We start from the raw sequence: 15,252 nt of genomic DNA, 5'->3' as shown, positions 1-15,252 counted from the left end.
AATGCAGTCTGGTGCATCTTGGTATGGTAGTTGTTCATTTGGTATTACCAGTTCTTCTTGAAGTGCAACTCTAATGTAATTCTTCAGCAGCATTTTTCACTAATATCCATGTACCACTTTTTTTTTTTTCCCTTGACTGGTTGAGTATTAAAAATCAGACTGCTTTTCATTGATTATGTTTTATGATAAAAGCACCATATCTATCTTTATGTTTACATATTATTCAAGAATAAGTATATTACAACAGTATTTATCTCTGTATTTTCAGATATGTTCAGGTATGTCAAAGAATAGATCAAATTTAGTAGTACATAGTACGGATTAATATTAATGTGCGGATAAGATTGTGTAACATTCCTTTGTAGTGAGGGTTTGTAGCTATGAGTAGCCAGTACTGCAGATTGAATTATCCTTCTCCATTATTTTTCAGGACACCTTTATCTCATTTTTCTCTGCAGCATGCATGCAGTTTTATTGTGAGGAGACTGGTTGGTAGATTTTCAATATCTTCAGGAATACAACAAATTGGTGCAAATAGAAAATCAAGTTACTTTTCAGTGGCTGATTTTTTCCTTACTGAGGTGGAGAATATTAGAAGAAAGCAGTTATTTGTAAATATGTAACCTCTGCTGATTTCTTAATAGGAAGGTATTTTTCAGCACTGGTGAAGTATAAATTTTAGCGTTGAAGAATAATAGAAGTTAGCAGCTATTTTTTTTTATTTTAAAGGCATATGTGCCATATGCATTGGATCGGAATGTGTTTTGATTCTTGCTTAGTCTGCGCTGTGGAGTAGTAACATGGCATAAAGTGATATATTTTTCTTACATCACTTACTAATGCAAAATTTAAGCATAGATTTTTTTCACGGAGCAGGTTCTGGTTTTTGATATAGATCCATATTCTCAGTAAGTACCAAAATATTGGCTTTAAGTAAAAATCTCATTGAATGTATCTCTTGAATGCTGCAGCTAGTTTATCTGCAAAGCAGAAAAATAAGAGAAATCAATTAGAAACTCGTAATAGGAGTTTCTGATCAATTGCAGAGTGATAGTGTGGATAATTGCGTTACTAAATCATGTTGTGCTACTGTAATGGGCATACCACCAGATCTATTAATTAAGTCCTGATTACGTTTTCCACCAGTGTAAGATAGTTAGGATTTTGATATATTTTTTTGTAATTTTTACTGCTGGCATTATTATTTTTTTATAATGTACTTACTCTATACTTACAAAAAAAAAAAAAGGTAAATGACATAAACTATTGCAGGATCAAAGCAAGCTTTAGTAAGAGTATTTTCATAATCATAGAACATGTTTTATAATTACATAAACTATCCAATAAACACTAAATAATAGAGCTCTTAGTTTGCAAGAGGGAATGCTGTGCTGTATCTGCTTTTTTTCTCACTAGTTATAGGTTTATCTGGGAACTATGAAATGTCAAATTCATTTGTCAAATTCCTTTTTTTGTCTCTGAATATATTTATCTTGCTGTCCGCCACAGGACTGTCCTAGTGAACAGCAGTATCAACCACAGAGCAATCCTCATTTCAGTAATGTGTCCTGTGGAATACTGTGTCCTTTGCTCCTTGAATTCTCTTCCATTCTGATTTGCCTGATTTTTCTCCTTTTTTCTTTCTACACTCTTCCAAGTTGTCACTTCCTGACCTGGAAGAGAGCACAAGCTCTGTGGTGCAGAGTAGTATGTCTGCTTTGCTTGCCTTTCCCTTAGTGGAGATAGTAATTGTGATCTCTCCCACTTCCAAACTGCAGATAGAGAACATTCAGGAACTCATTTACTTTTCGAGCTTCCTTGATCACCATGGTTCAGAAATCACGGAGGAAAAAAATGTACAAATTACGAACAAAACACCCACCAACTTACTATCTTAATACAGAACAATGGTAGAAATTTTTTTCCACCTGGTCATAAAAAGCACTTAAAATTCCTGAAGGATCTTCATAGCAATCAGGTCCTGATTTAAAAAAAAAAAAAAAAAAAGTTAAAAAAAAAAATGAGATATTAATTTATAAATTCAGCACAACTGCTGTTCTGGTTGTGTTTTTGGTTATACATGAGTGACACTTGTCACAAAAGCAGAAGTATATGTGATGACATTTAAAAGTTTTAAGACAAGCGCAAGCTGTGTTTGTCCATGGTTTTGTTTTCATAGTGGATGTTAATAAAAAGTATGTTTTATTCCATTCTTCTCTTTTCTCTTTTACCCAAAAATGTACGTTCTGTTCCTACAGCAAGAACGTGCATCTAAATGGGGGTTTTCTTTGTCATTTTTTTTTTAGTGAGAACCTGCATAGGGTAACACAGAATGAGTTGAATGAGTTCAGTAATCAGTACTGCCAGCTTTCTCAGATTTGATTTTCTTTTTTTATGAGATGGGGTTTCTGTTCAGCTGGTTGAGTCTTGTGGTAACAAGATGGGGTACTCATATTCTGTCTCTCTAAGAAAGCCCCTTGGCTGCTTTTCCATTATCTTTTAAGAGAAGAATATCCAAGGGGAGATAATGAAGAAATCAAAGTGGCGTTTTCTTTCAGTGAAGGAATTAGAACTGTTTTCATTACAGATGAGAAGGAAGAAGTAATAGTTGAAAGTGTGCTGTTGGTATTCCCTTTCATGCCTCTTGTGAGGAAAAAGAGTTCTTCTGCAGTTTCTGCATACCACTTCAAGCATCAAAAATAGAGGAATGACAGACCTACAGCATCTTCCCCGCTCATGACTGTCTCACAAATACTTTTATGTGAAAGGAACATCAGCAGCAGGCTATATTAATGTGTTAATTTGGGGAGGGCTAATGGTTGATGTTTTAACCTTTTCGTGTTGACAAAATTGCAATAAGTTACACATTCATTCAGAGGCACAGAGATATAAGTGCTACTAGAAAGTTTGAAAACTAGCTGGAAATGCAGTTACAGAGATATAAGTGCTACTAGAAAGTTTGAAAACTAGCTGGAAATGCAGTTATTTGCTAAGGATGATTTGGTATGGCTAATAGTAAGCACTATTGAGTGTGGTGGACAGCTCTTGACAAGAGCAAGGCCTACAGAAATGCATGGGTGTGGATGTTCTGTTTCTGAGCCAAAGATAAAGACTTAAGAAAGAAAGGGACATCAGAGGTTCAGAACCAACAAAATATTGATCAAATGCTTAAAAATAGAAAGCCAGGAAGTTAGAAGGAGCATGTATCTGTTTCCTTGGGCTGCCTTTGAAATAAGGGTGGAATGGTGTTCCTTTAGCATCCAGGTAAAAGGCTGCAGAAGAGTTTTTTGGTTTAGTGATGGTTGTTGTTTTGTTGTGTATTTGTTTTTGTTTTGTTTTTAAGTTCTTCCTTTGAGAAGAATTATTTTGTTGTACTTCTTGACTGTATATTGTTTTAATTGAGTGCTATTACAACTTCATTTTGGCGTTCAGAAATTGCAATTTTTATTGTTATCAGCAGGGTGAATATGGAGAACTGGCCTTGTGTGTGTAGGCTTTGTTGTTGTTTTTTACATAAAATGGAGATATGGGTTGATTTATCTCAGAAGTCTTTTAAATGCCTTGAAATAGAAACATAATTTATGGATATAGAAAGTACAATGAATTATTTACATATAAAGAAATCATGTTGTAGAAGAAGAAAAAATTAATTATGGATTGCAAAGTTTGGCTGTAAGTCAATTATCTTAGTCATGGTATCATAGTATTAGTAAGGAAAAACCTACCACGTGCTGCTTTCTTTAGGTAAAGGTGCTTTTGTCCTGACAGGAGTTGATGTATGTCCATATTGATTATGTGCTTTTCTGTTTCTGAAGGGCTGTCAGAAAAGGGCCACTTTTCATCGGTCTCTTTTGCTTCCATGTTGCTGTCAGGTGTGTTCTACAAGTCTTGCACTCACTTGGGGAATCTCAGCACTCTTCCCCACTGTAGTAATGGATTTTCAAAAATCTCTGCTGGACATTAGAGTAATTTGTGAGGAAAAAGTACATTCAAATTTCTATATCGTGGTACTGGCAAAGATTTTAGATGAAGCTTAAAAGCTGGCTGATTTGTCTGATGATTCTGATCTAAACTTTAAACAGCAACAAAAACCCACCATTTTTTATTTTTTAAAGAGAAGATTCTATTTGACTAGAAAATTTCTCCAGGAGGCTGCCTTGAGTTAAACTGGAAATTCTAAATGTATTTTCCACAACTTTAGACTAATACTGGAGTACACTTTTTCTGCATTAGTTTTCAGTCCTCCAGTGCAACCTGATTAATATGCCAATCCTTTCTTAGTTTAGCGCCTGATAAGGATTTTTTTCTGAGCTGCTGATACTTTTCCAAAATCTGAAGTGACTGAGTAGAGCATTTTAATATCCATTTTGTTAGAGTGCCAGTAGATGGCACTAAAACAAAGACTTACTCAAAGCCTCCCAATGAATGATAGGTAACTGATTGTTCTTGAAGATACAAGTTTCAAATACTGCATATGTTTGCAGTAATAGTCTAACAGTGATAATAGTGATAAATATATTTAAACAGTAAGGAGGTAACTTTGAGATAGCATCTGAAGTGTCTAAAATCCACAACTGACTGTACTGAAAACAAGTGGTAAGCGATGAGTGCTCACCTCTATGTCAGTAAGGTAGTCTGTCTGAATGCTGTGAAACAGGAGTGATCAAAGTTACATCTGCCTATAAAGATAAGCAAATGTGAGAATATTTATTGTATCACTGAGAGTGTCATATAGTCATCAAATGTTGAAAAAGATGAAGTAGTTCATGTTAGGAAATAGAGACTAGAACTTGGAATTGAGGGGATTTCATTCTATAAGTTCCATTTATTTTCATTAGGGGAGAATGGATGTAAAACATCTGTCTCCACCTTAAAGATGAGAAAATGCCTTAAAATTATGTTTCAGTATTTCATGATGACAACTCAGCCGATAGTGCACTGTAGCATACTGAGTTAATGTGTACGTTTACTTTGGATAAAGATACTTGAAATAGAACTTCCTTTTTATGGATGAGACAATATCCATACGTGGCTCACAGTTTTCTCAAGTGTTCCTAAATGTTTGTGGATTCAGACTTTGTAGGGAGTTTGTTTGCAGAGAAAGCTTTGCCACTCTTTTACATCTGCCCCTTACATTGTCTAACAGGACAAAACTGCTTCACGTTACTTTAATATGATTTAACTGAAAAGCTTCACTCGTTGATTTCATTCAGTTTGCAGATGTGAATCAGATTAGTTAAAATCTTCATTTCATGCTGTCTGTTTCTCAGAGAACTCATTCACTTAAGACTTAGAGTATATTTTCCTCTCAAGAAATGTTCAAAGACCAGAAACTAGCATCTGACTGTTAGTGCAACTCTGACATGAGTTTATTTAAATATGCAGAATGACACGGCCTCTGGCATAGGCTGCTGCTAAGCCATTTCATGTGTGAGTTGTGGAAGTACATTGTGTAGGATGAAAATTTCCCTGCAAAGTAAACTGTGCTTCAGGCTTACGTCCTAAAAATGTAGTAATTTCAACTGAGGAAAGTGTAACTGTAGACTGGCTGCACTTTTCCTTAGGTAACGGATATGTAATCATATGACTTTGTTTTGTTTTAGCAGAGAATGTGGGATCATTTTCCATGATAATTCCTCACAGATTTTGTACAAAATCACGTGGTTGCTGCCGGGCAGTGCTGAGATGGTGGCTGTGTGGTTTACCTCTCTGGTGTGTGCCGATGTTCTGCAGCAGTGGGGAGACAGGTTGCAGTAACTTTCTCCATTCACTGCCCCATACCTTTATATTCTCTGGGCGTTTTAGATTTTGGAGGATGGTGGCTCACAACTTCAGGAAGTAGTTTGAGTTGTTGTGTTTATTTACAAAAAAGAAAACCCTGCAAGATGTATGGTAAAATTGTTTGCTACTTTCTTGTTGCTGTTTGGAACTGTCATGGAAATTATGTGCATGCATGCACTTTTTTTGGTAACATGGTAGAAGTATTATGCCAGAACAGACAGACTTCAAGAAAATGCTGACTGTGTGTTATTTCACACAGAGAAATATTTGCAGAGAAATGCTTGGCTCTTTTGCAGTTGTGTGGGATCACAGAACTAAAAGCCTGTACAAACATATGAAAACAGTAGTGATTTGAAATGTAAAGGACTCGTGCACTGCTATACAGTTGGTTAAAAACTTGTGTTAGAATTTAAAAGAATGTTTCAGTACTTAGCAAATATGACATACCTCAGTGTGGAAAATGTTAATTATTTTCAGTGTTTTCTTTGGAAAATAAGAACACAAGATGCACATTTTCCCCCACTTGAACAAATCTGATACTCACATAATAAACCTGTGGTCCTATTCCAGTGCTTCAGAAAATAACCACTCATTAAAAACCAAATATAGAAGTTGGAGTTACTTGAAGTAAACACATTTCTTTAGCAGAAGTATTAAAAAGTACTGTGAACTATGTTTGCTCAAAACCCTCTTCTCTCCTGAAGTATTTTATGAAAAAAGTGCTATGTTATGGCAGATCAGCATCATGTGAAATGCTTCAGATTGATTCTGACATTGTTGTAGCATTTTATGTATTCCCATGAAGACCAGTGGGATCATTTGTGAGCCATTGAACTTGAAGTTATTTCTGAAATCATTTTGTATGTTCAAGAATAACCTCGCTACTTATTTAATGAGCATTTCAGGTGTCAATTAAATGTAACCTGAATATGTGAGGACTAATTTAAATAAGAAATCCATAGGAGATTTGTATCACGCTGTTTTTAAATGAACTCAGCACTTTAGTTTCAAGCTGAAAAACTTGTGGCTATAGTTTGTGTTTTCAGCTATTACAGAGAAGTGGAAAGAAAATTACCTTCTCTGAGGTGATGCAGTGTCTGGGCAGAAACTCATACGCTTGATGATATGAAGCCTGTATTTTGCCTCGAAGCTGTTTACTTCCCCACACTTACCCAACTACCAATGTAGTGGATTGAAAATCTTGTATTTCTCTGAAACCTCTGGATCCTTTTTATAGTATGTGTGGAAATGATTGCGTGAAGATTCTTTTTACTTTAGCAATAAGGGAACAGAAAGAAGATTTTACTGAAATAGTTTAGTAGTAAATAGATCTTAGTTGATTTTAATACGCACTGGGTTGCACTTTGCATTAAACTAAAACGTAGTTGTAATACTAAATGTCAGAAAGCATTTTCCTGAAAGCATTGATATGTAGTGATTTGTAGCAACAGGGGCCACAGGTGTCACAGGCTTGTGATCTGAAGTGGACAACCATACCTATAAAGCTAATAAAAGGAATTACTCATTTATTGTAAGACTGTGTGATTTCCTGCCCTGAGTTAGCTTTGCAGAAGACAGTCTGGGCAGCCTCCATTACTGAGTGCAGATGTGAGTCTTAAAGTGATCTTTAGCATACTTGTTAAATAGAAAATCAGATTTGCATGGGGATCAAGCATGGTGTATTTGAGGGAACACTGACATTTCAATTAACCTCTGTATTATTAGAGAAATCTCTCCTGTATGTATTTATTTTGTAAATTTCTTTCGGTGGTTTATTGTCACGTTTGCAAATGGTTATTCTGTACTCTGAAGTGAAGCTTCTCTGAAATGTTTAGCTGCGGAGTTTTTAAGAGTCATTCTTATACATTCTGTAGGTGGTTGAGTGCAATGTTGAATTTTTGCAGTAGAATCATTTGTGGTTTATTTTGGAGTGAGTGAAATTGTATCATTCTGTTGGGTTTTTTTCCTTCTAAGTGAAGAATATAGATCATAACTGTTGAGAATATGAGAAGCGTGTCCTTGGTAGCATTGTTTTAGCTAGTATAGAATTTAGGTTTAAATGTATTAGTAGTAATAGTAACACTGTTTTTTACTGGTTTATATAAATTCATCTACTTAAAATAATTTTGATACAGTTATTTATATAATTCAGTAAAAATGCCTATCACCTGTTTCGGATAAGCTATGAATTCTGTTAGATACTAGGAGATAATCATGGCTAGTATTTAGATTTGGAGGTTCACTCTTAAAGACAAATTTAGTGAGATGTTTTCCTTTGTCTCTGTAGTTATCAGAGACTGTTACAGACGATTGCTGTACTCGAGGCTCAACGTACTCAAGCAGTTCAAGACCTTGAAAGTTTAGGCAGACACCAGAGAGAAGCACTGAAAGATCCTATTGGATTTGTGGAAAGACTCCAGAAGAAGGTATTTCAATGGGCATTTCTTAAGTCTTACTCAGATTTTTTTTTTAATAACTAGTGATTCATCATCTGTAGAAATTGGAATTCTTTATAAACTTGCGTTAGGACTCTAAAGCCTTTTATCTGCTGAGCAAAAAATGGCCCGTTGTTTGCTTATCAAATCTGTAAGAGAAAGCGCTCAAATATTTAATTAGATATATTTCCTTTTTTTCTTATGTGGAAATGTAATTTTAAAATTTCTAATTGTAAGAGGAATATTTTAGGACTACCTGAAATCTACAAGTCATAAACTTCAGATCAAGAATTTGGGACTTTTCTTATTAGAGAAATTAAGTCTTGTACTATGAGTGAATTTGGTAGGGTAGTTTTTAAAGAGTGGGAAATACAGTTCATAAAACCAAAATGAACTCTGGAAAATATGTCTAGAAGAGTGCTGGATAACATAACTGAAACATTGTCTGAGAGAGGAGAATGAATTTTGATAAGTAAGGATCTTGTTTTTCAAGTGAAAAGAAAAAAAGAACAGATGTTAAAAGGTTTAAAGGTTGAGTATTTTTTCACTCCTACATCTGCCAGTGACAAATGCCTCCCCTTCTTGTCTGGCAGCAATATTCTGTATTTCAGAGGAAAATGAAATAGGTACCTTACAATGCCCTTACCCTATGCTTGTAGAGACGTAGATTTAGAGAGGTCTTCTCTAAGCCCATTGGTTTCAGTGGTTATTATCCATTACATTTTGAGATGAACTTATAGCATGCAAGACTTAATAGGTTACATATGATAATGGTTGTATCACTAGCTGAAAGCATCTGGTGCATATGAGTGCCTGAACCCAAGGAAATAGGTACTCTTAAGCTTGGCTGTCAAATTGGTGATCCTTGCAACGGTTGTGTTCTGTGTAGAAGACAGCAAAGTCAGTGTAAAACATACACTGAATTCCTTGATGGGATGTGTTTAGGTTTATCAGACAATAAAACTTGAAGTCCTGTGGTTTCCTGTGTTTTCTTAATCTTGAGAAAGGTACAGATCCTAGGCAAAAAGTATATCTGAACAAAAGTCAGACAGCAGTGAGAAACTGAAGTCAGGAACTCCTTATTTCAACTGTGAAACACACATTTTCAAGTCTTACCTTAATAAGCCATCATTGTCCGTGCCGCTGCATATTTTATATGCACTGTTGTGTATTACTCTTGGAAGATACCTTCTCCTTAAAAACAAACGAACTGTGTGCTGCATGGCACTTCAAAAATATTGATTTTCAATTTTGCTGTTAGCTAAAAGGCAGCATTAGGTTTTCGTGTCTTTTTAGGATTTGTAGCTATTTGTTTGGATATTCAACTAATTTAAATATTGCTTTTCAATGTTTACTTTCTTTTTTCAGGTTGATATGGGTCTTCCATATCCTCAGAGAGTTGTTCAACTCCCTGAGATTGCCTGGGACCAATACACCACTAGCCTTGGAAACTTTGAGAGAGAATTCAAAAACCGAAAACGTAACAGTAGAAGAGCAAAGCTGATTTTTGACAAAGGTAAAAGGAGAAAAAATGTATGTTACAAAAAGCAGGAGATGAGTATGGAGATTTAATTAACCCTTTCCTTTGTTCCCTCCAGTAGGTATACCTGCAAGACCAAAAAGTCCTTTGGATCCCAAGAAAGATGGAGAGTCAATTTCATATTCTGTCTTGCCTTTAAGTGATGGTCCAGAAGGTTCTACAAGCAGTCGTCCACAGGTAGTTCTCACAAAAGGAAATTTTTATAAAATAGTAACTTTTTAAACTACTGTGTGAATATTTTAAACTTCCACATCAAATGCTAAAATTGGTCATGAAGTTCATGCATGTATTGAAATCTGTTTACTTTTTTTTTTAATTATTTAGGCAAAACTTACTTCAAATTTCCCTGCATTTATTTGGTCTGTATTTCGTTTTACTTAGGTAGGAAGAGGACCAGAGTATCCTAGCCGTATGTTTTCTAAACTCCTTTTCCATTTTATGTCCTCTGTTTGAACAGATGATAAGAGGGCGACTCTGCGATGAGACCAAACCTGAAACTTTTAACCAGCTGTGGACTGTAGAGGAACAGGTAACGGGAAACCTTTCTATTTATTTTGTAGCAGTGATAACATACATGATAATAATAAAAACAAATTGTGTAATAATATTTAATTAGTAATTAGAAGCTAAAGTCGCATATATAGAGATACTTGTACTTTGACAACTCATGCCTATATTAAAATAGGTTGTGTTTTTTTTTAACTCTTGATTTTTGTTTGATTTAGAAAAAACTCGAGCAGTTGCTTCTGAAGTATCCACCAGAGGAAGTAGAGTCCCGAAGGTGGCAGAAGATAGCTGATGAACTGGGAAATAGAACAGCTAAGCAGGTAACAAGTAGAACGCTTTGCGGACGAGTCCCTCTCATTGATAATATTTTTTATTGCTTTTTAGAAAGCGTGATAAAAATTTGTATCTGGATTTATTCTCATCTCTTGAATAATTTATTTCTCATCTTGATAATTGGCACACATTTTAATACTTGTATATCACAGAATTGGTTCTATATTGGTGTCCACCTCCACAAAGGAAGCCAAAAGTGGAGACACTGAGTGTTTCTGTGTCTGACTTTTAGGAGCTTTTTCAGTAAAACAGCATAATTTCTCCAGATTGGCCATGAGAAAAAATGCTGATGTCTTGTTTTCATAGTATTTTAATTTCTTCTGTTTAGCTAGTGTGCTTTCACATTAAGGAATATTAAGTATTTCAGTATAAAACATTACTTCATTTCTAGTGATATCTGTATTTATACAAATGTTGTAGTGGCAAATTAAAATGTATGAAGCTCATTTCATAAATAAAACGTGGAAGAATTTTCTATATGGTACCAATATATAATTTATGTGTTACTGTTTACTGTTAACACAGAAAAAGTTTAATTTCAGCAAGGTAAGAAGTTGCTTAAATTCTTTATCACTGCTTTTGGTTGGTTTCCTTGTGTATTTTTGAACAAGATGATTTTTTACTATGAAAGCTTCAAAGCATATGGAAATATGACAAATGTAGCTTACAGGATATATAACAGAGTAGTTGTTGCAGTGTTGGAAGTGATAGTTTGGAGTCTTTATATTGTGAGCCAGTGTAATTGGTACTGGCAAAAATTTGATGTGAAAGCCTGTCATATTTCATTTGACGTTCAATTGTTGCATGTTGGTATTTTTTTAGGTCGCCAGTAGAGTGCAAAAATATTTTATTAAACTGACTAAAGCTGGTATTCCAGTTCCAGGAAGAACTCCAAATTTATATTTATACTCAAAAAAGGTGAGACAGCAGAAATTCCATTTTTATTGTTACATTTGCATGCATATTGAAACTTAATTATTTCAATGGATTTGATTTGTCTTGATTACAACTTTCTTACTCGCAAGCTCCACCAATGTATTTTTTGATCTGTTATTTTAACATTAGCAATATAGAGTGAATTGGGTGTTATTCTAATTTCACATCAACACCTGTTAATTGAATAACCTTGGGGAGATGAAGTATCAGAAAAGAAAACACTGCATTTAGATTGCAGACAGAGCTAACGGGGCCGAAGGATTGATCTTGGGTGTATTTTTTCCTCATTTGTAAGTTTACTGAAATTAATCTAGAAAGGGATAATGAGAACTATACTGGAAGAAGATGAGGAGCCAAATACATCATATTCTATAGTCATCTTTTAATTATCAAAACCATAGAAAATTAAATATAACAGCATACTAAACTAGCACAGGCATAGACTTAATTCTAAATTGCTGTGTTTTATTGTGATTTGTGGTGTGTGCCCATTAAAATAGGAAGTTAATAGAAATTATCATTAAAATGTAGTGTTTTTCCTGGTTTTGGAAAGGGTGAGAAAATACAATCCTGAGAAATCTTCTTAATTTGCAAAAGAACAGACCCTAGATTTTTTGTGCTGACCAGTTATATCTTTTGATGTAAGTCTTGTAGTTCTTCTCTTGGTACTAAAGAGAACTCTAGATGTTTGAAGAGAGCGGTCTCAGTGTATATACTTGTTTTTGTTGCTGTTACCATTATATTTAAAGAGGTTGTTTAAAACCTGTCACAATGGCAGATTGTGGAGTAACGTTACTTTTTTGTTTGTTTGTTTGTTTGTTTTGCATTGATGTTTCCTGATAATGAATAGAGTAAGCTCCACATTGCTTCTGAAAAGCAAACATTTACAAACTTAATTCCTTGAAAGTTTGGGACCTGAAGTTGCTGTCAGACAAGCCTGATAGGAAGAACTGCCACTGTGTATCTATAGTGCTTAAAAATGGGTGTGTGCAACATTTATCTCCTAGTTGTCTCTGAAGTTGTTGCAAAGAAGGAGTGCTTTTATCAGAAATTTTCCAGTGTGCCATCTAACAGCGTAATGCCATTTTACTTTCACCAGGAGTTTAACCTACCATTCTACTCTATAAACAGAGGCATGATTCCGCTGCTTCATCTCTTGGAAAATTGCATTCTGATAGGAGAACAAAAAAAAAAGGAAATCCAGCTGCAAACACTGATACCTTATATACTGTAGTGAGATGCGTGTATTACTTGTCCATTACTTGTACAGTTTACTGTACTGGGGGCTGATTTCAAGAGGGTGAAAATTTCCTTCTGAAAACAGTCTTTTAATTTCTATTTATCACCTTGCTATTTTAAATTACCTTAGTCCCACCCCTTGTTTTCTTTCCTCTTAATTTTATTTGGGAAGACTTATTACTGAACATGAGAAATGCTGCAGGGCAGCAGATCACTGTGTTTGCTGAATAATAGGAGCACTTAATCAGTACACATGTGACTCTTAACTGTATTTTTCACTAATTTGAACAGCAATCCGTGAAGTTCTTTATGCTGTTCTGCTTACATACACAACACAGTAAATACAGAAACCATATTTTATAAAATTCTTAACATTTGCAAACTACAATAGCAGTGCTGCCAACTTAGATTTTTTCTTAAGCTTATATGTAGAACAACTCTAGCACTTATTTTTTGCAATGTGAGTAATACCTTTATTCTTATGACTGAATTGTAAGAATAAGGTCACTGTGCCTTGATTTGTAGCAAGGTAGCTTCTCCATTTTCTATTTGAAACCCACGTTAAAAAGAAAATATAATTATACAACAGATGAAAAAATGTAACAAACAATGTATGTGGGGGATTTGATTTCTCAGTCTACTAACATAGCTGTCTACTTACAATAAAGATTGTATCAGACTGTAGTTATTCCCAGTAGAGAATAAGATATCATGGCAGAAAGGAAGTGCAAGGGGGTAGTGAAAGCCTGGATTGTGCTTGTGCTGTGCTCATGTTTATTGTAATTCTGAGTATACACATATGCTATAAACGGCAGTATCTGCTTTACTGCCTGTAATAGATGTGTAATTGCTGGTTCTTAAAGTACGCATTTCTGAGGGACTAAAAGGCTTTGTTATGTTTAATGTAAATACTGGTGTTGGAAGAGGCTCTTCACACGAGGAGGTTTCTCCATAGGGATCACCTAGTCTGCTTTTTTGAAATGGTTACTGGGGAGGTGAGAGTCTTATTTCATTCTTGAACATCTTGTTGAACTCATATGACGTAATGTCTCTTCACATAAATGGTACATGAAGTTGTGCAGGATACTCCAGTTTTTCTGCCAGCCACTAGTGAAAATAATGCATAACCAGTGATTTAGCACTCCTTTATTCAGTTATGACTTATTTTTTTAATGTAATGCTTGTAATACTCCGTCATTATTTCACCTTCTTTTAAGCTTAATCCTGAAGATACACTTCCCAAAGGAAAAATGACTTTTTTTAACTGTCTGCTTGTAGGTAGTATTGTAGAATCATGTTAAAAAGCAGAATGATGTTAAAAAAAAAAAAAGAATTCAAATCCTTGGTTAAATTGTAGGCCATAACCGTGTGTGAGATAATGCAGGTGTGTAAGTGTAGACATACATTTTTCTTTCTTACATTTCAGATCTAATATTGCTTGTGCATTACACAAAATATTTTCCCTGTAAAAGCAGAGGTGCACTGGCACAGCTGCCCAGGGAAGTGGTGGGGTCACCAAACCTGGAGGTGTTCCAGGTCCGTGGGGATGTGGCACTGAGGGACACAGTTTAATGGACAGTATTGGTGGTAGATGATGGTTTGACATGATTATTTTAGAGGTCTTTTCCATCCTTAATGATTCTGTGATTCTATGTATACAGATCTGTTTTCCTTATATTAACAGAATATTTAAATCACTGTGTCAGCTCAGACTGAGATACAGCCTAACTTTACAGGTGGAATTGTTCTAGCGCGTATTTTAAAGGAAGCTAGAAAGGAAGCAAAGCATAGGAAGCCAGTGATCTTAAGGCAGGTGGAAAAAATCAGCACAAGTGATTCAACATCAGTCTTAAAACAAAGTGTTCACTTTTATTCTGTGCATTGTAATTCTCCTGCATAAATGAGGTACCAGTTTCCAACCAGTATTACTTCATATCTTTCCTTACAAGTTAATTGGGCTAGACTCGGTTCCTTTTGTATTTTTGTCTGCATAGCTACATTTCATCCAATATAATTGCTTTGCCTTTTTAAACTATACACAATTTTAAAATAATGTTACATGTTGAATTCCTCTTCAAATAAATGGCTTTGTAACTGGTTTTAGGAACCTCTGGGATACAAGTTCTTGATAAAAGATGAAGTAACAATTATGTTAAATATTTATTATGCTTTATCTATATGACAGAACCTAGACAAAGAGCAAGACGGTCCTCTCTTCTATAATTACAAAACACACAAAGAAATGCTTTTCATGCCTAGAGTTTCTGATTCACGCTTTTTTTTTTTTTGAGCTATGGAATATATCAAGATGCTTAAAAGGTAGTTTGGAAAGGAGCTAAGTAAAAAGTTGAGTCAGTTTCATTCATTAAATATTCTTCTATTTGGTGTTAAATATTCCTCCATGGGGAATATGTAATAAGGGCTAAGTGCCTTTAAGTAATCTACTTTCAAATTGCTGTGCATTCTACACCTTCAGACAGC

The 15,252-nt window shown here is 34.8% G+C and overlaps 1 protein-coding gene across 3 annotated transcripts in view; it reads left to right on the top strand.

Moving 5' to 3' along the window:
• The window catches only part of ZZZ3 (zinc finger ZZ-type containing 3), a 56,565-nt gene that overhangs the window by 31,174 nt on the left and 10,139 nt on the right, over positions 1-15,252 (top strand). For 2 of the 3 annotated variants that reach the window (XM_052665921.1, XM_052665920.1), the window contains exons 4-9: positions 8,069-8,207; positions 9,585-9,732; positions 9,815-9,933; positions 10,214-10,285; positions 10,482-10,583; positions 11,419-11,514. In XM_052665921.1, the coding sequence (XP_052521881.1) occupies positions 8,069-8,207; positions 9,585-9,732; positions 9,815-9,933; positions 10,214-10,285; positions 10,482-10,583; positions 11,419-11,514 (676 nt within the window). The remainder of the gene's footprint in view (positions 1-8,068; positions 8,208-9,584; positions 9,733-9,814; positions 9,934-10,213; positions 10,286-10,481; positions 10,584-11,418; positions 11,515-15,252) is intronic. The other variant, XM_052665922.1, reaches the window with a different exon arrangement.

Source organism: Tympanuchus pallidicinctus, unplaced genomic scaffold (genome assembly GCF_026119805.1).
Source record: "Tympanuchus pallidicinctus isolate F22 unplaced genomic scaffold, pur_lepc_1.0 scaffold7, whole genome shotgun sequence".
In the NCBI taxonomy this organism is placed as follows: domain Eukaryota; kingdom Metazoa; phylum Chordata; class Aves; order Galliformes; family Phasianidae; genus Tympanuchus; species Tympanuchus pallidicinctus.
This window is presented reverse-complemented; position numbering and strand designations above follow the sequence as displayed.